At 34.6% G+C, this 25,926-nt stretch overlaps 1 protein-coding gene across 6 annotated transcripts in view; it reads right to left on the bottom strand.

Moving 5' to 3' along the window:
- The window catches only part of FXR1 (FMR1 autosomal homolog 1), a 67,415-nt gene that overhangs the window by 10,632 nt on the left and 30,857 nt on the right, over positions 1–25,926 (bottom strand). For 2 of the 6 annotated variants that reach the window (XM_058730593.1, XM_058730598.1), the window contains exons 4-14: positions 23,819–23,890; positions 23,249–23,397; positions 22,931–23,024; positions 22,391–22,507; positions 20,508–20,678; positions 19,130–19,208; positions 15,354–15,463; positions 10,065–10,151; positions 8,434–8,641; positions 3,320–3,523; positions 1,347–1,547 (exon numbers count right to left, since the gene is read on the bottom strand). In XM_058730593.1, the coding sequence (XP_058586576.1) occupies positions 1,347–1,547; positions 3,320–3,523; positions 8,434–8,641; positions 10,065–10,151; positions 15,354–15,463; positions 19,130–19,208; positions 20,508–20,678; positions 22,391–22,507; positions 22,931–23,024; positions 23,249–23,397; positions 23,819–23,890 (1,492 nt within the window). Of the gene's footprint in view, positions 1–540; positions 622–1,346; positions 1,548–3,319; positions 3,524–8,433; positions 8,642–10,064; positions 10,152–15,353; positions 15,464–19,129; positions 19,209–20,507; positions 20,679–22,390; positions 22,508–22,930; positions 23,025–23,248; positions 23,398–23,818; positions 23,893–25,264; positions 25,270–25,926 lie in introns of those variants that run through there. The other 4 variants (XM_058730594.1, XM_058730597.1, XM_058730592.1 and 1 more) reach the window with 4 other exon arrangements.

Below are 25,926 nucleotides of genomic sequence, written 5' to 3'. Positions count from 1 at the left end.
GAAAAGGCATCACACTACAGTAAACAAACAAAACATAACATGCATTCCTCTTATTAGAAAAAAGACACTTTCAAGTATTTTTCTCATTTATGCTTTTTTTGTTAACTGTGGGTATTTACAATTCCCACAAAAATGAGGTGCTGAATCCAGATATAGTGAGCAGCACCATGCAAAAGTTGCCCAATTTTGCCAATCAACCTCAACCACAATCTACAACATAGTCCCTGGGATGGCAGGCCCCAATTCAAGTATGAAGAATCTGCCAAGTGGACAAAATAATGGTCTTCTCAATAGTATTTCCATGTAAAAAAATTAAAACACAACATTAGTTCAATTAGACAGGTTACTAAACATTTACGAAGTGAAGGAAGAATGCATTTTAGTAGTCTTATTAGTTGAGAAAACAATTTATGTAATGCACATCTTGAATGTATATGCACACATGTGTACATGTAAGTATAATATATTTAGAAAGCAGACACATGACATTTTTTTCATGCTTGTGACCTGGTGTTGTCAACAGGTCCACTCAAAAGTTACCTGGCTGTCTATCTTCTGCCTGACCCCTGAAACGACGCCTGCGGCTACGATTGCGTCGCTGGGGTTTTTTTTCACTATCATCTGTAATTGCAAAGTTTACCATGAACTATTCTGATAAAAACAAAAAACAAAATAAAAAAAACTTCTTTCCTTCAAAGATTTAAGAAAAGCGAGAGAGAACCTTTTAATTAAACAGGGAAGATAAAACGACATACATTACTGACAGGAAAATAATTTTGTAGTTTTAACCATTTCAAATAGATTAAAAATGGAATTACCATCTGGAAAGTAAGAGGGTTTTAACTCTTAATTGAACAAACTGAAAGACTTAATTTAAATTACCATGATTCAGGAATAAAGTCTTCCTTTCCAATAAAATTTAGTTTTTAGCAAAGTTAATAACATTTTAGCCCTTTGAAAGTTAATGCCTACTCAATATACATACCTTCACTAATGTCATCATAATAATTTCTAAAGAAGCAAGCTGAAAGCCCAATTTTGGTTTATGAACAGTAAGAGTATTAAGTGCCTTGCAGTTTGAATATTTATATTGATTTAATGGCATCAAAGGGCACTTTTAATAAACACTTTCAAGTTTCAAATAATTTGGCTATATAAATCTGAAAACCAGACATTTCAGACAGATACAAAGCTATCTACCTTGTTTGAATTGAAGTAAACACTAAGAAAACTTCAGTATGTGAATTGCATTAAGTTTGGGTTTTGTTTTGTTTTTGTTTTTTGAAAAAAGCATCATACATTAACAATAGACAATAATATATCTTTTTCCCTAAGTGCTTACATACCTAGCCCATTTTCGTTAACTGAAGCTGTATCAGATTCAGTCATCCCATCCATCAGAACAGCATCTTCATCAGTCCTTCGTCTACGAGACCGCCTACGACGGTTAGTACTGTGATGAGATTCGCTGGCATCAGTGTCTGCAGTCTGATCAGATTCTGTATTATCAAGTAAGCTGTATGGATTGCTGTCTGGATCTTTGAGCACTATATGCATGTCAGAGGCAAGAAACATTCGTTTAAGAGAGCTGCAGTCATTAGAAATGCTTTGATCTATATTGAACTACATCTACAATTCTCCCCCTATATTCCATATTCAAAAAAAATGTTTCCTGTATGACTATTTTTCCTGGAAAGTAATATGAAGAACTTTAAATGGCAATGAAAAATTAAAGCAGAAGATGAGCAAACACCCTCACCTTCCTACCACTTCTCTTTGTTTTGAAAATGTATTAGAAAACAGTATATTATTACTTGCTATTTTTGACATTCACATCCTTAGCTAGTCCTACCCAGAAGCTAGAGAAATGAAAAGTGGAGAGACATAAATACACAATTTTGTCCCCTTTACCAAGTTCAAGGTGTCAGCTGCTTCTTTGTGCTAATGTTAATGTGCTATACCCAAGTATATCACAACACCTGCATTCCATGGCATAATAGAAATGTTACGAAACTGAAGCAATCAAAACAAGTGTATACAAAAAAAATCAAACTAAGAAGGTTCAAATTCTAACTGGTTATAGGAAAATATAAAGTTGACTAGTACTCCCATCTCCAGAAACAAAGAATGAAGGTGGGGTAAAGTAGGGTGAGGGTGAGAAAGGGAAAGTTTTAAGATATAATCATAAGGAAAAAAATACCCATCTTACCTATGTGCATTTATTGCCTCCACCAATCAAATTATAGAAGAAATTCACCTAATCACGATTTTTCCTTTCTAAGTTTCCGTAACAGCTAGCAAGCTAGCATCTTTGCAAAAGACACTAAGTTTATCCATTAATCATAAGCACTAGGTAAAGTACATTTATTGTGCAATTCAGCATACTACAATTTTACAAACCTTGGTAATAGTGAGCAATGTAGTAAAATATAAAAGTATTTCCCTAAAAGCCTGTAAAATAAACTTAGGGCTCAAAGATCACTGGAACCAGAGTACCTTTTAAAAATTGTGTGATTTGTTCCAGTTTTTTGTAGTTTGTAAGCAAGTCTGGTATATATTTAATTATATATACGTATGTTCTATAACATTTAAAATACCATATAAACTTTCACGAGGTGTATATATATACATTAAGAAAACATGGTTTTCTTAAAGTGGTATACAATAAAGATATGTTAAGGCTGTATCTATGAAATAATCTAGTTCACACATCTCTAATGATTCTGTCCCCCAGCCCATTAAGCTAAGCAAAAACATTCTCACAACTCCTACCAAAAAAAAAAAAAAAAAAAAAAAAGGAAGGAAGAAAAAGACATTGGAGTAAAAAGTTGCTCATGCATCTCAGTTCTCAGTCTTCTATACAGCTCAATTCCTCAAACAATACAAAAATTTTTAAATTTCACAATTCTTCCCTGTTCCCAAAATCGTACATAGTGCAGCAAAAGTTCTCAGTTGATTTTCAACATTAAGAATATTTAGTATTACATAACTTAGATCTCTCTTTGCATTAGAATTTTCTGGGTCTGGCAAACAGAAATATAGAACCCAAAAATTCTAGCAGAAAAAAAAACATTCTAATTAATTATGTAAGCCCCCCAAAACTAGAGGAATCTTTGACCACTGAAACAGAATCAGCCAACTAAAATTTCTGACTGGAAAATTCTAGCTAAACCTTCACTGAGAAACACTCTCCAAGGTTTCTCCTTATCATATGCTCCACTACCTTCCTCAGCGAGAAGACACTTGGGGAATGAATTAACTTGTACAAGGTTATACTGTTTACAAAATAAGGATGCTGACATAGTATATAAAAGACTACCAGAACTGATGGAGGATTTGCCACCACGTGGTCCACCACGACCTCGACCCCCTGAAACACTTCTCCCTCTTCCTCCTGGGCGTCTCCTACTGTCACGCTGATGTCGGCTCTCTCGATCATCTTCTCCTGCCAATGACCAATCACTCAGCTCGTCTTTACGCTCAGATTCTGTTTCAGAGGGGTTAGACAGCTCAGAGTTTGTACCTTGGGAAAGAGAACATAAGCCAATTAGATTCCTGATTTTTTTAAAAAAGGGAAAATAAGGAGTGAAACTTTCCAAAATTATTTCCTACACATTATTTTAATCACCCTATTAATTGGCTGATTCAAAGGAAGCTAAATTAAAATTAATGTGAAATTTACTAAGTAATAATCAAATATAATATTATACTAATAATATAGGATCTACTAGTGGGAGATTAAAAATTGGTTTAGATATACTATAACTTGGTAATTATACTTAGCAGAGATTTCTGTTTCCATGAATACAGAAAATAAATATTAAAACAAGCAAAAAAAAAAAAAACTGGTTTAGATGTGCAGAAAGACAGCCAATATAGTATTACAGCAAAGACACAAAACATTACATAGATAATGCAAATGCAGTTAGTATCTGGAAATAGTCAAAAAAAAAAAAAAAAAACTTGCCCACTTTTAGGTTTTAGTATAATGAAATAACCGCTATTATATTTTAAAGCAAATTTAATCATATTCACAAAAACGAATAGTTTAATTGTACAGTGTATTCTACCATTATTTTATTGATTCTATGAAGCACACTATTTCACACTTTAACATCTCTGAAATCACAGTGTTTCTCATAATTGATAGTCTCTTATAAATTGTGAGTGTATCTTTAGTGGTTGTACATAAAACAATTACATTTTATGAACAGTGGCTTAAATTAGAATACACTATTTGAAATTACAGAATAAATTTTAAGAATGTTACTGAGAAGACAACTTTAACCTGACAGAAAAATTTATCATGACTCTAAGAGTTTACAGACCATTTCTAAGGTTCCAGTGACCTATTTTAATAGCGATCTTTTAAAAATTTAAACATTGCAAAGATTCTATAAAAGCCTGCAATATCATTATCATTATATCACAATTATGTGTTAGATTTAGATGACTCAATCACTACAATACTCATTTCCACTTCTATTCTTTGTTAATTCTGGGATGCCACTTCCATCCCTCCCTTTTATATCAAATATCCAAATAGATCTCTCCTTGAGAGCCCAGTTCAATTTGTAGTTTCAGACCAATTTAACTGAAAAGACTCCTCCCCTCCTATTTCCTTAGAAGTAACATGTATCTATCATGCAATGCTGTCATGTGTTGTTTTCTATTTTCTTCCCTTTGGATTTACATCTCCCTTGGCCTATGGTAGAGCTTTCTTCTACCTCTAAATGCCCCCCACACACCTAACAATTAGCACAATTCTGTTAAAGCAATCTGCTGCATGACTTTGATGTTCATTTGCTCATCTCCCAAGTAAAAGTGATTCCATGATAAACCACAAGTTCCCTACAGTTAAACCCCAGTCATTTGATGATGGAAGTAAAACGTAAGAATTCTTCAGATGCACAACAGTAAGGTACCCACAATAAAACTTAACAAATGAAGAGGCCTAACAATTTCCTTTCTCCTTTAAAGAAAATTCTTCAACATTCATCTTTTTTTCTCCACTTGACATTAAATATGAATGTAACCAGTCAATGATATAAGAATGACTTAGTTGGAACTTTTATAAAAAATACAGCAAGTTTCTAGTATTTACACTCAAGTGTGTTTATTAGGAACGAGAATCTCACAAAAGAGAATGTCTCTCCCAAACACTTATTTATCCAAATGACAAAAAAGAATTTATTAACTGATGTCACGGTTTTGTTGGAGTAAGGGCAATTTATCATTTCATGAGTAGTGAAAACATCCTTTGGAATGTATCTGAATTTATTGACAAACCTATGCACTGCCTGAAAACATTACCAAAATCTGAAGATAAGTAATCTCATTTTTTAAATTTTTACAAAGTCCCTATTGAATTCTCTCTAGAAATACAGTGTATTTAACTCAGTGTCACAAGCAAGGGAATTCCTACTAAAGTTTAACCTAAATCTAATATTCACAGGAGTGCTGATACATAGGGGCACATGTACCCCAATGTTTACAGCAGCACTTTCAACAATAGCTAAATTATGGAAGGAGCCTAAATGTCCATCAACTGATGAATGGATAAAGAAGATGTAGTTTATATATACAATGGAATACTACTTGGAAATGAGAAAGAATGAAATGTGGCCATTTGCAGCAACATGGACAGAACTGGAGGGTATTATGCTAAGTGAAATAAGTCAGAGAAGGACAGATACATGTTTTCACTTATATGTGGATCTTGAGAAACTTAACAGAAGTCCATGGGGAGAGGGAAGGGGGAAAAAATAGTTACAGAGAGGGAGGGCGGCAAACCACAAGAGACTCTTAAATACAGAGAACAAACTGAAGGTGGATGGGGGTGGGGGGAAAATGAGTGCTGGGCACTGAGGAAGGCACTTGTTAGGATGAGCACTGGGTGTTGTATAAAAGCCAATTTGACAATAAATTATATTAATAAAAAAATATAGTATTCAAAAGACTTAAGGGGGGGTGGTCTAAATCATAAATACATTTCAGTAGATAAGACAGATACTGAAGTCAAAAACAAAAATGACTAATGAATTGGCTAGTGCTTTTGCTTTATTCATATTAAATAAAGCTTAAACGTTTCTGGGATGGCAAAAAGAACTTTGCAGATGTGGTAAGGTTAAGAATACTGAGGTGGGGAGATTATCCAGGTGAGGCCAAACTAAGCGAGTGGATCTCAGCTACAGAGAACCAGAGACACAGTAGCAGAACTCTACAGTCACTAGCTTTACAAAACAGACAAAGAGGGGGTCAGAAGCTGGAAATATCAAGGGAACAGATTCTAACCTGGAGCCTCAAGAAAGGACGAACATACAGTCCTGCTGACAATTTTAGCCCACTGAGACTCATGTCTGACTTCTGACCTAGAAAACTCTTAATACATCAGTGTTAAGCCTTTAAATTTGAAATGTGTTAAAGCATCAACAGAAAACTAACAATGTGTTGAAATCACTGCAACCATTCTTTTAATTTTGTAAAATAGAAGTTAATGAATCCAAAAAAAAATGTTTTACACTGGGCTTTAAAAATGATTCAAAGTAATCCATTTTTTCATGACTCCTAATACTTATTTTTAACAGAACTTGACATATTTTCCCCTCTCCAAAACTTCTAAAAGCTCTTATGAAGATGCTTTACATCCTTTTCAATGATCATGACTGCTTAACAGCAAAAGTACCATGTTTTATCAACTCCAATATGCCATCCATTCACTGAAAGACATATTTTGTGTGCCACTAAAGAAAATGTTGCCAATTGCAGTTTTAAAACATCATCCATTCTAAGGTATATACCAACTTCAGGGCTACTAGAAAAAGTTTCTTACATGACATACACACACACGTATATGTGTATGTGTGTGTATATATATTATCACCTAAAAATCCTGGTATTAAGTAGACAAGAGAACATCTATAACCAAATTCAAATGGTTTTCTCTCAAGCCCACTAAAATTCAATAGCTATTTCAACAAACGCAATGATACTACTAGTCTGCAAAGTTTCAGAGGTAAGAGTGCCATCTACTGAACAACTTGCATAACTTTCTTCAATCCAGAGGATATTCCCTCTACCACTCATAAAAATTATCTAATCATAAAAACTTATTATCTACTTTCAACAAAGGTATTTTGCAAAAGACTGGCCTCAGTAAGTTGACTTCCCAAAGGCTTATAAAAGTCTTCAATGAATTCACCATCCTCATCATCCAAAAAAAAAAGCCAAATCTAATTATCTGTACTAGTAGTTTGTGGCTCTAGAATCATTCAATATACTTATTTTCTCATTAATCACTCATTATCTGTCTTCTGTATTAAATGTATTTTCAAGAATACAGTAGTACTTCACAATTCTCAGATCTTCACATGCTAAAACATGTTCCTGGAATTTTGCTTTTCAGCTCTCAATACAGAGTTAACTTTAAATAATAAAAAATATCAAGAAATTAGAACATGGAAATATATGAAAGAAAAGGGATAATTAACCTTTCAAGTCTACAACAAATCAAAGTACAGATTTAATATAATGCTGGCATTATTAGATGAGTCTTCAAATATGAAATCAGATGTGGAATCTGCACACTGTAAGCTTTTATATATTCCCACTTTCTCTAAATGCCTTCTACTTTGGAAAAGTCTTATGAAATATTTTCCTAAAGCAGTTAGGATGAACAGAGGAATGGAGAAAAGAGAAGGAAAAGAGAAAGGGAAGAAAACAAGGGAAGACAAATCAGGTCACTGCTAAGATCCAAGTCCAAATGCAGAAAAATGGAACTCCGAAGCTGAAGAAGAATAAGTGAAAATTTAGGATTAGAAAATTGTTGACCACCACCATCCACTGGCCCCTTCATACATCGGTTAGGGCCCCATCCTCACAATGAAATACATTTTAGAAAAATGTTCATCTATAAAGTGTTGATTTGGTTCTGGCTTTTAAAAAGCCCTCATTTTAGTGAAATGTTCTTTGACAAAATATTGGCAGATGTGAGAGATTTATATTCAAAACTGCCAACAGAGCTATTAAGTATATTTTAAAAAACTAGTACAGATGTGCTACATGCAACCTTAGCACACTAATTAGCATAGTATTTCATTTTTACTTCTCCTGGAGGGTAGGCAAAAGAGGATTAAAAAAAAAAAAAAAAAAGATTCCTAGCAATATCATCACCATTAGGTTTGATATATTTACTTTCTATATATAAATGTGTACAAAAATTCCATATATATTTAGAATAAACATGATCATGAACTGCCAACCTAACAAAAAACATGTTTGATCTCATTACATAGCTCCTTGAACATCATATACCTTTTACAGTCATTACTATAAAGACATATGACTTGGAACACTCTCCTGCCCTCCATGCCAAAACAGAGTGAAGAACTAACTAAATCAAAAAGTTAAAAAAAAAAAAATTGTTTTTTTTACCATAACCGGAGGTGTAATTAGGGCCCCGACGACCTCTGCCTCTTCCACTATAAGACCTAGAACCTTGTACAGAAGAGACGGTACTTTCATCAGTGGCATATCCTTTTTCCTTTTCAGGCCCTCTGGTGGAAGAAGGTCTGAAACCCATACCAATCTGTCGTAGCTGTTCATCAATCTGTAGGCGTTCCATTCTTAGCTGTTCTACTTCCTATGAGTAAAACAAAAAAGGTAAATATTCTTCTATGTTGTATCATTTTTACCATCTTAAAAAAAAAAAACTGAAGCTATACTACTCCCTACCAATGAAAGAAACCAAGATCGTGACCAATTATTTGGTAAAATACAACTGTGTACTTAATAAATACAATTCACAAGGTCATTTGCTGACTCAATTCATTAAACATTTATTAAATACCTTACTGAGCACCAACTATGCTAAGTGTTACAGGCATACAATATTAAAAAAGACAAGGACTCTCCATGTTCAAGGGTTATGTTTAACGGACAAGCATTAAACTATTTGTTGGTGGTTACAAGGTAGAATAAATGTTTCTTATGCTAGGGCAGTATTCTCACTGGGAGTTTTAGTTCCTATATGTAATAATGTATGCATGCATAAACTGTTAAATAGCTAATAACTACACAATATTACCAGACTCACCCCTCAAGAAATTAAAACTCTGCTAAGTGGGATATAGGTGCCATGTATAAGAGGGACTATTAACCTACTTTTCCATCAAAACAGTGACACCCAAGTTGTGGCCTAGAGGTACCAGGAGACTTGGTCATTCAGAAACTAAGGTCATTACAAGATGTGAAGGTAAGGTAACTTGACAAAGCTCTTGACTAAAAGGTAGTAGAGTACTAGAAGATAAAGCATGAACATAAAATGCCAGACTGAACTAAGATTTCTAGAGATGAGTTTCAAAAGAATGGTATCAGATGTGCTTTCAAAATATTAACATAGCAGCAATGATATGAGTGACTAAAAGAAAAACCCACTACTAGAGACAGAGCTGTTGAAGGTTTTACAAGAGAAACTTAGTAATAAAAGTAAAAAAAATAACAATTGTAACTTTTAGTAACTTATGGGGCATTTTCCTAAAACCCTTGCTCTTTATCAACTCAAATAGATTATATTAGAAACAATGGTTAAGATCAAATGAGGTCTACAGGGTAGTGCATCTGATTCAGAGAACACCAAAGTTACCAGGAAAGCACACTTTCACTCCCAGTTCTCTGCCCTATTTGCACCTAAAACATCAAGGTAAAATAAAATGGTTTCAGTGTAGCACAGGTAGATACATAAAGTGATGACAGTCACATTATAGGAACACAAGCATGATCATTTCCTAAAGAGTAAGGAAAGAAATATAACAGTTCAGAAAAAAGAGAAACAACGTGCATAAAGCCCATCATTTTATTATGGGACTTTAAATTTTTAAAATTTTTAAAGGACTTTTTACTTTTAAATTCTCATGTAGAAAAACAGGGTAAATCTGAAGCTTGATTAAATTAAATTAATTTATTTTAAAATAAAGAATTGAAATTTAACATGAATATAAAATTGATGTAACCTTTAGTTTAACATGTGAAGCAACAATGACATGAATGTGGAACAGCATACAAACCTTTAGATAAGCAATATGGTACTCTAAAAGAACTTGCACATTTCCGATGCTTTCTTTAGTGCCAACAAATACAAATGGAACCATACCCTGTAAGAAAACACAATGTCTTCAGTATTTAATATTTTAACAAAGTTCTAGTATAAATGTGACATACCAATGAATAATTTGGAAAACTTTTCTAAAACAGCGATTTAAAATTTTAAATTTTAAATTTTTACTTTTAAAATACCAGTTTGTATCAGATTTTCTAATTTCTTTTTTTTTTTTTTTTTTTTTTTTAATTTTTTTTCAACGTTTTTTATTTATTTTTGGGACAGAGAGAGACAGAGCATGAACGGGGGAGGGGCAGAAAGAGAGGGAGACACAGAATCGGAAACAGGCTCCAGGCTCCGAGCCGTCAGCCCAGAGCCCGACGCGGGGCTCGAACTCACGGACCGTGAGATCGTGACCTGGCTGAAGTCGGACGCTTAACCGACTGCGCCACCCAGGCGCCCCTAGATTTTCTAATTTCTAATTCAATCTTTCTCTGTATACAAACCACCTTTTAAAGACATTTTCCTTGAACTGGTATGAATTTACAGACTAGATACCTCACCTTGGTGGTGATGGCTTTAAAATGGTCAAGTACATCACCTAGATTATCCCTGACAAGGGCACATAACAAAACCGTTAACGTCTGTGTCCTGGAGGGAGTGCTTCTTGACCATTAACACAAGTGTCACCTAAGGAATACAAACATTTACACAATATAAAGGAATTACTAATATGGGCAAATATTTAGTCACCACTATTAAAGCAAATCACAGGATTAACTTTGCTGAATTTATGAAGTAGTACACTTCCAGCTTCTTAATGGCTAAAGAAAATAAGTATAAAGCCTAAATACACTTACCCAATCAGTTTCAGTGCCTTGCCTTATTTTGATTCTACAAATTAGTTCCTAACAGCTATTTAAACAGATTGGCTTAAGAGAGCATGAAAAAAGGGAATATAACAAGCTTAGGAAGTACGGAAGTCTTGACCCTGTCCTGTGGAATTCACAAGCAGATAGAAGAGGGTGCAAAGTGAATTAATAAGGGGGGGGGGGGCGGGGGGAGGGGTGGAATCTAAAACATTTTAAGCACATACTATATTTCTGGGAGTATATTATTTTTTCTACATCTGTATCTTAATATTCATTAAAAAGTAACTTTAATACTCCAATTAAAAAAATAGTCCACTTTTACAGTTGAGAAGGCAATTTGCCCAAAGTCATACAATTAGCAAATCAGTCAGCCAATTTCATATCCGGTCAGCTAACTCCAAATAACAACTACATGTTACTTGCCAGAATCTACACTAAGGAAAATGGACAAATAAAACAAAGTCCCTATTCTAAAGGCAATCACAATCTCAGAAAAGATACTAAACATTTCTGCAATAATCTTATTATGTAATATTAGTGATATCAATAAAAAACACAAGAATATTAAAGTAGAATATGGACTATGCCACCACCCCAGATATGGAAACTTTGGGAATTCCTAAGAATATTATTAAAGTAAATGTTAAAAACAAATAGAATTTACCAAGTAGGTAAAGAAGAGAAAGTCATTCCAGACAGATGATCTGGAAGGAATTAAGAGAAATACAATGCCTTGACCCTGAAGATGAGATGCTATCACCAGTTAGCTACCTCCAAAGGACAGGCAGAAACACAACCTTAAAGGCACATATACTACAACATATTTTAATGACTACTATAAAGCCACAATAAAAAATCTGAAGAGTAAATGATTATTACTAAATATACAGATTTCTAAGACTTTTTTCAGTGAAATTTCTTGATTTTTTAAAAATACTAGTAACTGATCACTTATATTTAATAGATGGCACTGAGACTACCAACTAGCACATGGGAAAAATAAAGCAGGATCCCTGTTCCTAGTACATACACACACACACACACACACACACACACAAATCCACTGGAGTGAAAATTTACATACTTAAAAAACCCCCGCAAATGAAATACAAATGAATTTCTGAATTATCCACATGTAGGAAAGACCTTGCCAAGCATGGCAAAATCAAATGTCTTAAGTCATAAAACAAAAGTCTTAAAAAATCCCAACAGCATAAAAAATTTACGGGGGGGGGGGGGGGGGGAATATCAAGGAGAAAGAAAGAATATTTACTACAAATATGAAAAGACAAAAGACTAGCTTCCTTAAAACACAAAAGCTCTAGGGGTGCCTGGGTGTCTCAGTGGACTCTTGGGCTCCACGCTGAGCTTGGAGACCACATTTATAAAACAAACAAACAAACAAATTGGTGGCAAATATGTGGAAAATAGACATAATTCCTACACTGGTAGAAGGAATGTGTGGTGTGTGGGAAACTAAGAAGATCTAAAAATTTAAATATCTTTTACCCTTTGATCTAAGAAATCCACTTCCAGGAATTTACTCTCCAGTTGTAAAGGATGTTTGCTGCAGCACTGTTTTTAGTAGCAAAACAAAGACATAAAAAAGGCAACCAACAACCATCTAAAATCTATTAGACACAATGGAGAGAGGAGAGATATGGACAGAACACAGACACTCATTTGTTTTTCACACTATACCCTTCTGTGCTAGTCTAACTTGTATATAAATATTATTTATTTTTCAGTGAAAAACTCAAATCCACCAACATGGGACTTCAACTCAGGACCCTGAGATCAAGAGTCACATGCTCTACTGACTGAGCCAGGCAGGCACCCCTCAAACCCAATGTTAAAAATTGATACAAAATATTTATCAAGCACCTAACCCTATACAATTCATTGGGCTAGAGTAGAAAATATGAGAATTCAAATTTCATTTCTTGATTCAGAGTCCATAATGTGGCTTGGTGAGGTTAAGATAATAAACAGAAGATTGAGAGAAAAACCATTAAATACTCAATTACATAGATAATAATTGCTATGGTAGAGATAGAAAAAGACCCTCTCAGGCTAAAGGTGGGTCACCAAGGACTTCAGAGTAAACAAGCTATAAACAGAGTTGGCCACAGGATTTAGCTTATGAAATGGTAGCCCCAAATAAGTGAATGCCAACCTTCAGATTTGATTTAAAATGCAATGTTTTGAAAATTTTTAAATTTTACACATTATTATAGGTTTCTAGCTTCTCTTAATACCAAAGATATAGCAACACATAACACATACATTCCCACATGGCAACCAGATAAAAGCTAAGCAGCATCTGTTTCTTTTATAGAAATGGACCGTGTACTCCCCTATCCCTGGTCTTGTATAACCCAACCTGCTTCATCATTTAATAATCTGCTTGGTTTCTGTAAGCATATAAGTTTCTTAACCCTGGCACAGAAATAGGGGTGACACTGACCAAAACTACAAATAATATGTAGTACGGTGAAGTTCTTATTTATGAAGAAAGACCTAAAAGAGTCAGCCTGCAACAAGATTTTTCTTTCTTTTTTTTTTTTTTTTTTTTTAAGTAGGCTCCACACCCAACATGCGGCTTGGACTCTTGACCCCGAGAATAAGAGTTGCTTGATGTATATCGACTGAGCTAGTCAGGTGCCCCACAAGAAAATGTTAAATACTAGAAAGCAACTAGAGGTAAGTCAAGCTAAGAGAAGAACAGATAAGTAAGTAGATAAAACTAAGAAATTTACACTGGATTCCTATAATGGCCCTAACCAATACACATCTTGATAGTCAAACCAATTTTTAGGCAGTGGTTGTATGCCAAATGGATTATTTTATACATTAAATATAAAGGGGAAAAGCGCAAATTCCAATACTATGACACCTTGATTTTAATCCCCCTCTCAAAGGCAATGGGAGGTAGGGTTGCTTAAAAAGTAAAATTTACTTGAAATTTAAAGCAACTTTGGAAGCAGTGTAGGCATGAAACCAATTTGAGCCGCCAACTACTCATTTCTCTAAGTCATGTGTTTTTCCTTTTTTTTTTTTTTTTTTGCCTCTACATTCTAATTAAAGGGAATAAAGGAAATGGCTCTTCAGTAGGCATCTTTACAACATCCAACACATGAGGACTCCTTTGACTACAGTTGTTTTTGTTTTTTTAAAGAGGTGGTTTTTCCCAACAGGCTAACAAGCTCTTCAAGCAATAATCTATTCTGCAAAACTAAAGCTGCTTTCTAGGAGATAATTTGGAAGAAAATGCTTACCTTATATTCACAAGCATACAAAGTTTAAGACACTGGAGCCACCCAGTTAAGAGATCCTTAAAGGGATGGATGAGGAGTAAGGAAGTGCAGTATAGACAAAACATTAACATGTGAGAAGGGACTGAACAAGGAATTTCAGAAAGTTGTTGTCAGAATAGCAACACAGGGGCACCTGGGTGGCTCAACTGATTGAGCATCTGACTTCAGCTCAGGTCATGATCTCAGGGTTCGTGGATTTGAGCCCCATGTCAGGCTCTTTGCTAACAGCTCAGAGCCTGAAGCCTGCTTCAGAGTCTGTTTCTCCCTCTCTCTCTCTGCCCCTCCCCCACTCATACTCTGTCTCTGTCTCAAAAATAAACATTAAAAAATAAAAAAAATTTTTTTTGAAAAGAATAGCAACATAAAACCTTAAAGATTTCAATTAAGAAATAATCAGGGCTTTCAGATTCCAAAAAGGGTCAAGTACACAGTTATTTACTAAGAATTCCTTTAAAACAAACTTTTGTCAGAGTATCAAATTTTACAGCTCTATCCTCTTGTTAAGTACAAAAAATAACTGTTGAAATTATCAAATTGAAGTCTTTTTATCAAAAATGGGGTTTTTTACTGAAGTACTAAGAAACCAAATGAGATCCCAAAGCCCACGTTGAAAGATGACTTATTTTCTAAGTATGTAAAGCAATACAGTAAGGGACAAAAATTTTTTAAAAGAAAAAAACCCACTGTTATCAGAGTGGAAGTACTTCACTACATACAACTCACCAAAATGATTTCCAAAATATAAAATAACATTGTAAGTCAGCCAAGAACAGAACATGGTGAAAGAAAGAAGAAAGGAAAGAAGGGGGGGGAGGGAGGGAGGGAGGGAGAAAGAAAAGAAAGAAAAGAGAAGAGAAGAAAAGAGAAGAGAAGAAAAGAGAAGAGAAGAAAAGAGAAGAAAAGAGAAGAAAAGAAAAGAAAAGAAAAGAAAAGAAAAGAAAAGAAAAGAAAAGGAAAGAAAGAAAGAAAGAAAGAAAGAAAGAAAGAAAGAAAGAAAGAAAGAAAGAAAGAAAGAAAGAAAAAGAAAAACAGGCAAAGCTCAAACCAAATTACATTTTGAATACTTACATCTTCTCTAGGTAGTTTATTTTCATTGTCTCCTTCAATTCTCACCCGAACCACACCAGATTTGTCCACTATTTCCTGAATAACTTTGCCATTTTTTCCAATTACTTTTCCTTTAATAAGAGAAAAAAGATAGCAATAAGTTAAAAATCAGTACTGCTATCCTTCCAACACTATCTCCCAAATAATTTGACTTGCTATCAAATTTTTAAAAACCAAGCATAGTTCCATCTTCTTAATCTCAATATATTCATCCTGAAAACTACTGAGAAATTTTTATCCTTGGTCTGAAACTTCCCTTCTCTTTAGAATTCTTAAGGCTATAGTTAGCTAGGATTGACAATAGTGCTCACATGTTAAGATATTTTCAAAGACTAAACATGTTCTATGTCATTTTTCAGTATTTTTAAAATATCAATGCAGCCCATTCCAAAAGCTTAGATATACAAATAAAGGCAAAACAAACACTTTTATTTTGGCATTAATCATAACAATTTGTTTATTATATATTATTTTTAACAAATTCAATCTTGCTTTCATATTCAAGTTGCTACTCATCCAAAACACGCCTATAATTTGAACATATTTTTAAAATGAATATTCTCTTCAATGAAATGTCTGTAACATTTTTCACCAAGTTTTTAAGTATTTCACAGCTATACAAATACACATAGCATGTACATGGTATGCTATCTTCCTAGGTATGAAATACTGTATACAGACACAAATTCCAAATTATTTACCTTCTCCACACTTAACATGTAATGTGTCAAACAGAAGTTATTGAGTATCCAATAACGAAAACAGAAACTAAAAGGGGGGAAGGAAGATTCTCTTCCCCTTAGGAAATTGCTAGTTACAAAGACAGCAAAGTCAAAATACCAAAGCAATACTGGACAGTGTTACCTGGTAACAGTAGTAAATATTCAGGTAACCTTCCCTGTATGAAACAGATGTGTACACTCCTTATAAAAGTTACTAAGTCCAAATCCCCCCAGTTTTTTTTTTTTTTTTTTTAACTAAATCAAGCAATCTATTTCTACAATAAATTCATTTTGGTTGAAAAGAGTTAAAATAGAAAATTTTCCTATTGCATGCTTGAGAAGTTTCCATTAAAGAATAAATGGGAACAACAGCAAGTGGGTCAATACAGCAAAGACACCATTACAGGATTTTTCTATCCCTATTCTCAACCCTCCTTCCCCATTAATAACCCTAAATTTAAAAGCAGCAGCAACTGAACAGGTAAAAAAGAAAAAAATACAGTAGGACAAGGGATTCACATGATGTAGATCTTCTCTGAGCAGCCCTAGCAGCAGTATATAAAAGCAACCTTCATTGTTAACACAGTGAAGCTCAAGCAGCAACTCCATCCTTGACCCTGCTAAAAATAAGCAAATGTCTTTTCGAAAAAACAAAAATCAGATTGATATATCATAATCCCTCCCCCAGAATCATTCATTGCCCCTTCCTTCTATGAACTATACCACTGGTGAGTGTACATCCATCACCCTTCTGGGGTCTGTGGCAGGGACCTACCTGCAAGTTTTATTTAGTCCCACCAGAGACCGTCAATATTTTAACTGATCATTTCCATAGTTTAAATTCCAAAGCATATTGACAAACTGAAGCAGACCTGTAGTATAAATTGAGCACTGAGCATAAATGCTGAAGGGACAGAGTAAAGAAGTGATTAAGGAAGGCTTCCAGGAGGCGAAAGGTTTCAATTCACTTTAAATCAATGACCACATAGTATTTTTCTTTTTGACTTAGGAGGGGTGGGAATGATCAGGGTCTAGAATTCTTGGAACCTGAATGTATAAGGAAATTCTCTTGAACTTACCCACCAAGAAGTCCTCATTCCCTTCTACTCCTCAGTCCACTTTTTCTTTTTCACTTTGACTAAGAATTTACTATTTTTCAAAAGACTGCTTCACCCATAAAACATTTTGAAGCAAAACGTAGCATTATTATACACAACAACCAAGAAATCTTTACACTATCTGAGTATTTCACTAATGTAACAGTTCACTAATGTAACAGTTGCTGCTAATATATATTTTCTGAAGAGTCCCAAATAATCCAAATCACCAAAGCCAACCAAGACAGAGTAAAAAGAGACATGACACATACTCATATCATTGCACAGATAAATGAATAAACAAAAGAACCAGAGAACTACAAATATATCCAATTTCGTTATTTCTGAAATATCAGGAATTTTTACTCAAAATTAACACTACCACAAATTCTAGAAGACCAAGGCTATCTTCTACATACTTGTTGGGTTGGAAAAAACCCTGATTCCCATGCACACACTCATAGCCAAATCATTTTTACAAGTGAAGAAACCAAAGTTAAATTATGTTCTGTGAAGCAGCAACCACAATGTTAGTGCTGATGGATGTCAATAATTGTGATTTAAACAAAACGGAATCATTTTCAAAAGCAGCTTTTTGAAGGTGATTTCATTTGACAATAAACATCTGATTATATTTTGTGTATTGTTTATTAGAATTATACAAAACCCTTCAAGCTTAGACTCAATTTTGACATCTAAACTCGTCTTTTCAGTTCAATCTACAGTGAATAAAAACAAATAAAATGGAATTAACTTAATCAGCAGTATGTCATACCTATCCAAATGCTTAGGCAGAGCTAGAAGCAAACAGATAGTTGAAAACAAAGAAAACTGCCCAAGTTATTGTGCTGTAGACTTTTGTCCCAGGGTATATTAACTTGTTACTGGTCAAAACAAACATCTTTTTAAATATTTTCTCCAGCTATTTTTTTTTTTTAACAGTATTTGAAAAATAGAACACCTATAGCAAGATATCATTTCCTAAAAGCATAAAAAGCCTAATTAAATATAAATGAAGCCCAAGGGGCTCTGTTTCAGTAACGTCAAGAAACCACAACAGTGGACAAAAACTCAAGCCCCTCCTCTAAACATCTCTGCTTTCTGTGAATGCTTATTTTTGTATTAAACGTTTAGGATAATCACTATTTAATACAGGACAAAAATTTCCCCATTTGTCCTAAATAGCATTTAAAAAGGACAGTTAGCACAGATGTAGAGGATTTAATACCAAAGCTATTAAACAACTCATCCCAAACTATAAAGCTCTTTTACAGCTTCAAACTCAAAATTTGGGGGCGAGGGAGGAATCTCAAAGTTTTGTCACTATCTTAATAAGCCATGGGTACAATAATTTTCATTAATGGTGTCAGAAACTTAGTAGTGAAAACTCCCCTCCTATCACAATCACCATCCTTTTCTCCTGCCCATGACTTCTTACCTTATTCTATGCCTTTGCAACAACCAATTATTATTTATTCAGGGCCTACTGTGTAGAAGTTTATTACCCTACTGTTAGTCCACTCTTACTTTTTCTTCTGCACTAAACAAAAGAAATATCACAAACACCTTCTCAAAAATTACGATGACAACTTTGATGGACATATGAAGGATAAAAAGACATTAAGTGAATAAGAAGATAAAGCCCAAGGGATGAAACGGCTTTTAAAAAACTTAATGACAAACTGTTATAAAAATCATGGATCTTATCAGTGAGTCACTCTGTACAGAAGAAAACTCCTTTACTTTTTTAATAGGATAATGAGATACAAGACACACACAATGTTACTAAAAAATGAAAAGTACCCCTATCAGATGTTCCCGTAACTATAAAATATGGTTATCAGAAACATTAAATCTCCATTAAATCACTGAATATAATTACTAACATTTAACTTATTTAATAGTTAGAAGTACCTACCAACAAGATTCCTAGGAACCTGAATAAAATCCTCCACAAATTCCAAGAAACCTCTAGCCTTTTTTACAGCATCAGCACTCTGCAGAACGAGGAAAAAATAAAACATAAAAAAGAATCCTAAAGAAAACCCCAACCCAAAATAAAAACAAAGAAATGAGAAGTTCTGAATTATTATGCTCTAGTACAAGGTTCTGCTCAGCCCATCAATGTGACATTTTAAGTCAAGAAATTCATGAAGTACTTAAGAAAAAAAAAGAATTATAAAAAGTCTAGGAAAAAGTATACTATTAGAACATCTCTTTTAAAAAAAAAAATCTCTTCTAAGCCCTTTTAAACTCCTAATAAAACAGCAAGAGTTAAACTTACTTATGTTAGCCAAATTTTAGCCTTATCCTAAATGTATTTGTTCTACACTCGCATGTTATTTCTTCAGGTGAATGCTAAAAACAAATTGTTCATGGGGCAGCACCTGGGTGGCTCAGTGGGTTAAGCATCCAACTCCTGATTTCACCTCAGGTCATCATCTCATACTTCGTGAGATCGAGCCCATTACTAGGCTCTGCACTGATAGCACAGAGACTGCCAGGGATTCTCTCAACCTCTCTCTCTGCTCCCCCACCCGTCTCACACTCATGCACTCTCATAATAAATGAAGTTTAAAATAACCAAATTGTTCACACTGTCTATATTGTCTGTGCAGTTTTTTCATTCTCAACATAAGAAATTATTTAAAAAGATATTTTTGTGCAGACATATTTTTTAAAAAGCACCTACTGATTATGATCATTAAAATTCCTGGGGCACCTGGGTGGCTCAGTTAAGCATCTGACTTGGGCTCAGGTCATGATCTTGCAGTTTGTGGGTTCAAGCACTGCATCGGGCTCTGTGCGGACAGCTCAGAGCCTGGAGCCTGCTTCAGATTCTGTCTCTCCCTCTCTCTCTGCCCCTCCCTCGTTTGCACTCTCTCCCAAAAATAAACGCTAAAAAAATTTAAAAAAGAAAAAAGAAAAAGAAAAAGAAAAAGAAAAAGAAAAAGAAAAAGGCTCCTCTACTACATGCTATTTATAAATACCAGCGCCTGACATGTAGGCCCTCAAAACAAAGTGCATTATTTATAATGCACATAAATCGGGAGTTAAAATCAGAAGCAGTTGGGTTAAGAAACTTCAGAAAACAGTACATATTAAATACTCAGTAAATCTCTCGTTGCCCCATATAATACAATATCCTCTTTAACCCACCTCCATGCATGTAATGATTACTTGGGCTGACTGATTTTTAAGTATTTTATCACTGGGAAACTAAAATTCCAGAGAAAATACAATCAAACAATAGTTATGCTCTAAGTTACCCAAGGTGGGGTCAGACGATAGCTTACCTCTCCATAGATTCTGAATGTGCCAGTATCTTCATCTAGCTCAATAGCTGTAACTCCAGGAACCTTCCTAGCTTGCTGTATGTTACTACCATGTGTTCCTATTGCCAGGCCCATTAGATCTTCTCTCACAACAAATTCCTCATGAAAAGCTGCCGCAAGTTGTTTTGTGCACTAGTAAAAGAGGTATGTCAGAACTTATTACAAAAGATTAAAAATAAAGTTTTTTACACATCGGTTTGCAGCATTACTCATAACAGTCAAGAAGTAGAAGTAAACCAAATGTCAACTGAATGAACAGATAAACAAAATGATATACGCATACAAAATGATTCAGTCTTCAAATGGAAATTCTAGGAGTGCCTGGGTGGTTCAGTCGGTTAAGCGTCCCAACTTCGGCTAAGGTCATGATCTCACAATTTGTAAGTTCAAGCCCCACATCAGGCTCTGTGCTGACAGCTCAGAGCCTGGAGCCTGCTTCAGATTCTCTGTCTCCCTCTCTCTGCCCCTCCCCTGCTCGTGCTTTCTCTCTCTCAGTCTCTCAAAGAAAAAAAAGAAAAAAAAAAAAGAAGGAAATTCTAACACACGCTACAATGTGGACTGAGAACATTGTGCTAAATGACATGAGCCAGTTAACAAAAAAACTAATACTGTATGATTCCAGTTACATGGTTTCTAGAGTAGTTAAATTTATAGCAACAAAAAGTAGAATGGTGGTTGTCTGAGGTTGGGAGGAAGGGGATACGGAAGTTGTTTAACAGGTATAGTTTCAGTTCTGCAAAATGAAAAGTTCTGGAAACTGGTTGATTAACAATGTGAACATATTTCACACTCCTGAACTGCACACTTAAAAATGGTTAAAATGAGGGGTGCCTGGGTGGCTCAGTCAGTTGGTTGAGCATCTAACTCTTGATTTCAGCTCAGGTCATGATCTCATGGTTTGTGGGTTCAAGCTCCTAGGGATTCTCTCTCTCCCTCTGTTGCTGCCCCTCCTCCACTCAGGCTCTCTCTCAAAATAAATAAACTAAAAGAAAAATAAAAATGGCTAAGATGGTAAATTTTATGTTGGATCTTACCATAATTAAAAAAAGAACTAAGAAAAAATATATAAAGGATACTCATTTGGCATCATGTAATAGGGGGAAAAAGAGTTTGATCAGCCTATTTAGTCATGATCACAGAAAATAGTAATTCTAAAACAATGTTCTGGAATTACTGATACAACTAGTTCCCCAATTCAGAGGATTCATTTTTCACAACACAGTCACATATCCCTTATTTGGAACTTTTAAATTAATAAGGGTATGCACAAATTCGTCCTAAACAAACGTCAATTTCTAAAAGATTTGAATGTATGTTGGGTTCTCCTAACAGTGGGCCAGTGAAGAGTAGGAGAAAAGAGAGGAGTACCTTAGGATGGGATAGAAAAGCCAACAACAGGCTCTTTTTAAAAACTACGTGCTATGTGTCCTCCTCTCCTCTTACGTAAGAGATATTAAACTGAACTACTTACTAATGGAAGTGTGTTATGACTGACAGCTGACAGGGCACTAAAAAACGGTAAGGACAGAATAAAGAAAAACTAGCAATACAGTTTACTACTGGACATCCCTAATGTGTTTCTAAGTTCTTTTAGCACCTGTTACCTCAGTCGTAACAAAAAACTCAACAGGCATTTAGCAAACAGAAGGCTATATTTGGGGAAAGTAACAAAAAACAATTGTTCTATAGACACAATGACTCCTGGTATTAGCCACAGAACAGGTCCCAAGTTGCCTTACCTAACAGTCAAGTAGTTTGAGCCAGGGAACTCAATATACTTATGAATAATATACTTATGAAACTAAGTGGGACACACAAAAAATCTTTTAAGTAAACCCACTTACTTCTAAATGCTTAGTGGCCTCTTCATTTCTGGACATAAGCATCAACTTCGTACGAATACTTCGCAAATGCATGTCACTTAAAATGTTTACTCTCTTCACAGTTGCTTCACTGGCAGACTATTAACAAACAAATTAATCACTCAAAAAATCTTATTTTTCAAGATAATACAAAGGGCTTCCACATAGAGCCTTCCTTGATTCTCAACTACTACACTTCTCTCCTCACCCACCATACCCTCTTCCACGAGTAATCTTACTCTTTTCTGAATTCCCATATTATTTAGTTCTGCTATTCAAATTATGATTGGTGGAGACAGAAGGATCCAGGATCCCACACGTTAATAATTTCATGTTAAGAATGTCGTATTTTTTCCTCCTAATTCCACAAAAGAATTTAACATTTTATAGCTGTAAAAATTTTTCTCCCACATGGATTAATAAATTCACTATTGTACCAAGTTAGCTTTTATCTTTTGAAATACTTAATTATAAAATCCGGAAAATATCCATTGACTACCTTAAAATATGGAATTATCTTACCAGTATCATTAGCTGTGTGGTTTCTGGATGGTAAAAAATTCTGCATGCTCCTACTGCTTTCTTAAAATCTTTATGTGCATTTTCATTAGCACACCTAGAGAGGAATTCATATTTAAGACTTAAATAACAGATTAAATTCAGAAGGCAATTATAACACAAACTAAGTTTTTCATTTCAACACTACCCATTAAAACTTTTGTTTATTAAAAAGATTTTCTATCAAGTTTCTGATTGGGTATTTGGGAAAAAAAGATTTTTGTAGCACTAAAAAATCCTCTTAATTCACAAAGCAATTCAGTAGTAAACAAAACTACTCACGCCTCTCTCAAATCCTCAGGAACATCCACTGTGCATTTAAAGAAGGTATTTTTTTTGACAGTTTTATTTTGATTGACAGGCCGAAGTCGTTCAAATGTGACTATTTCATTGTAAGTGGCATCACAAGCAGCATATTCAATGACATAAAACTAAAAGACATCAAAATACTTTTAAAATCCCATCTGAACAAAAATAATGAGCTTTAAATGAAATTCTAATTGCCTTGCTCAGCTTAACCAGTAGACCCTCCCCCTTGTGGCACAAATACTAAGTACAGCTTAGTTACGTCAATCTGATTTGCCTTAAAACTAGATTATATGTTCTTACAAGCATGAACCCTGGTTGTCCTCACATGTTTGAAGTGCACCCCTGGAGAGCAGCTTTGATGTTTTCAAGTTCAGAAAACAAATAAAAAGTAATGGTCTGATGAACTTTTTAAACGTATGATGAACTATTTATAAAGTAGGCATTTAGAAACAAAACTAAGAGTTGAAGTAGCATTTACAGAAACCAAGAGTTGAGGTTATTTCCCTAGAAACTAGTCACAATGCAAGCGTTAACATTATTTACCTCTCCTTTCATCATTCGAACTTTAGCCAACCACCATCCACATGGTTCTTGGTCATTTGCTCTTGAATACACCTAAGAAGAGGGGGGAAAAAAGGTCCTTATCTTTTTTGAATGAAGAATCCTTCATTCTGAAAGATTTCAACATTATAAACAATGACTTATTTTAAATGCGAAATCCCGTGAAACTCCAGAATCAAAAATGTCACTGTACTGAAACTAGTGTGCTACAAATAATTTAATAAAAGAGTCATGTACAGTTAAATTTTACTACTGAAAAACAAAAATGAACCCTTTTTTGGGCCATTTGGCTCCTTGGAAATCTAATTCCAAATGTGTGAGTTTCCTAAACAGAAGTATTTTAAAGAATTCTTCTTACAAGACAGTTTAACACAGTGTGAAAGAGAGTTCTTTCAGTTTCTGTCAATACTGTTCATCTGTAAGCACTGTGTTGTGGTGATGCAAGTATCAGACACAAGGATAAGCTAGAACTTATTAAAGATGTATTTCAAATCTGATAACTATTTTTAAAATGTTGAAATCAGGGGCGCCTGGGTGTCTCAGTCGGTTGGGCGTCTGACTTCAGCTCAGGTCATGATCTCACAGTCTGTGAGTTCGAGCCCTGCGTCAGGCTCTGTGCTCACAGCTCAGAGCCTGGAGGCTGCTTTGGAATCTGTGTCTCCCCCTCTCTCTCTGCCCCTCCCTCACTCATACTCTATCTCAAAAATAAATAAAAACATTAAAAAAAAAAATTTTAATGTTGAAATCAAGAGCTGTTTTCAAAAAGAAACCCAATTTTAAAATTCCTTCAAGGATATGATATTTAGATTCCTTGCTGAAGAACCTGAATCAAATGCACAAATGGTTCACCTGAACAATAAATATTTAAATTCTAAATTTAGAACCTCTAGCAGGGTACATAAGTATCTTACAAGCATCCTATGCAACAACAACAACAACAACAACAAAAATCACCTTATATGCTCTGTATTTGTAATTATCAAGTAGTTTGTTAACATAACACATTAGAGAAGTTTCCATTAGGGATTAGAGTTATTATGATACAGCATCTTGTTTGATATACCGTTTTCAATACGTGGAAATCAGGGGGTGGAGGGGGGAGGCTGGAGGAACAGATGACCAAGAAGTACCCCCACAAAAGTCTTGATTATATGAACTAAGGATGCCTCTGCAGAGAAAACCTACCAATGATAACACCCATATGTGGGTTAAATGCAAACTATTAAACATGCAAATACTGTTGGAAAGCCTGAAACTTCACTGAGGTGATCTGAGAGTAATCTTGAAGTGGGGGAATACTGGGAATGTAAATAAGTCAAAACCTCATGATCAACTTCACAGTGCACCATGATCAGAAAAAAGGAAGACCTATATACCAATCAGGCTCCAGTGGACTTAACTTTACCTGTACATTTTTTATGAGCAAATCTACTTCGTCGCAACTTTTTTCCTTTCTTATAGGTCTCCAAAAAATAAATTTTACTTTCTTTAGAGTGAAACAAAACTCATTCTATCTTGCAATTATTGTATGTATCCAATGGAACCTCTCTGGGGAAATCTAGTGATCCTGTTTCTTCTGGATCTTGAAACACTTTACTACTTCACCATCATTCATCAATTATTTCCAATTGTGCTTTAAAAAAGTCTAAAGAAAAGAATGATGGTATCACCTGAAAGAACACAACAGTGAAATATAGTGTTACTACTGCATCACCCTGTAGTTTTACTGCATAGTCTTTCAAGAATAAAGTATAAAAAGACTGGAGACACCATTCTTGCAGTCTGCCTTTGGTTTTCACTGAACAGTTAAGAATTCAGAATTTTTAATTTTCCACCCATAACTGTAAAGACAAAATTTACAGAGGAAGAACTTTCATAACTATCAGAGGAATCAGGACTGATGCAGATAGCACCCTAGATTCAAATGATGAATGTGAAATTACAAGCAGAATCTCCCCAATATGAAGCCCTTAGATGACAACAACCTAGATGAATATTCCCAAACAATACACTTCTAAGGAGAAAAAGGAAATTTAGTATTCTCATCCAGTTAATCATTCAAATTGGGCTTCATCATACAAAATCCTGAG

This window comes from Neofelis nebulosa, chromosome 5 (assembly GCF_028018385.1).
Source record: "Neofelis nebulosa isolate mNeoNeb1 chromosome 5, mNeoNeb1.pri, whole genome shotgun sequence".
Taxonomy (NCBI): domain Eukaryota; kingdom Metazoa; phylum Chordata; class Mammalia; order Carnivora; family Felidae; genus Neofelis; species Neofelis nebulosa.
Note: the sequence above shows the minus strand (reverse complement) of the source record. Positions and strands in the feature narration are given on the sequence as shown.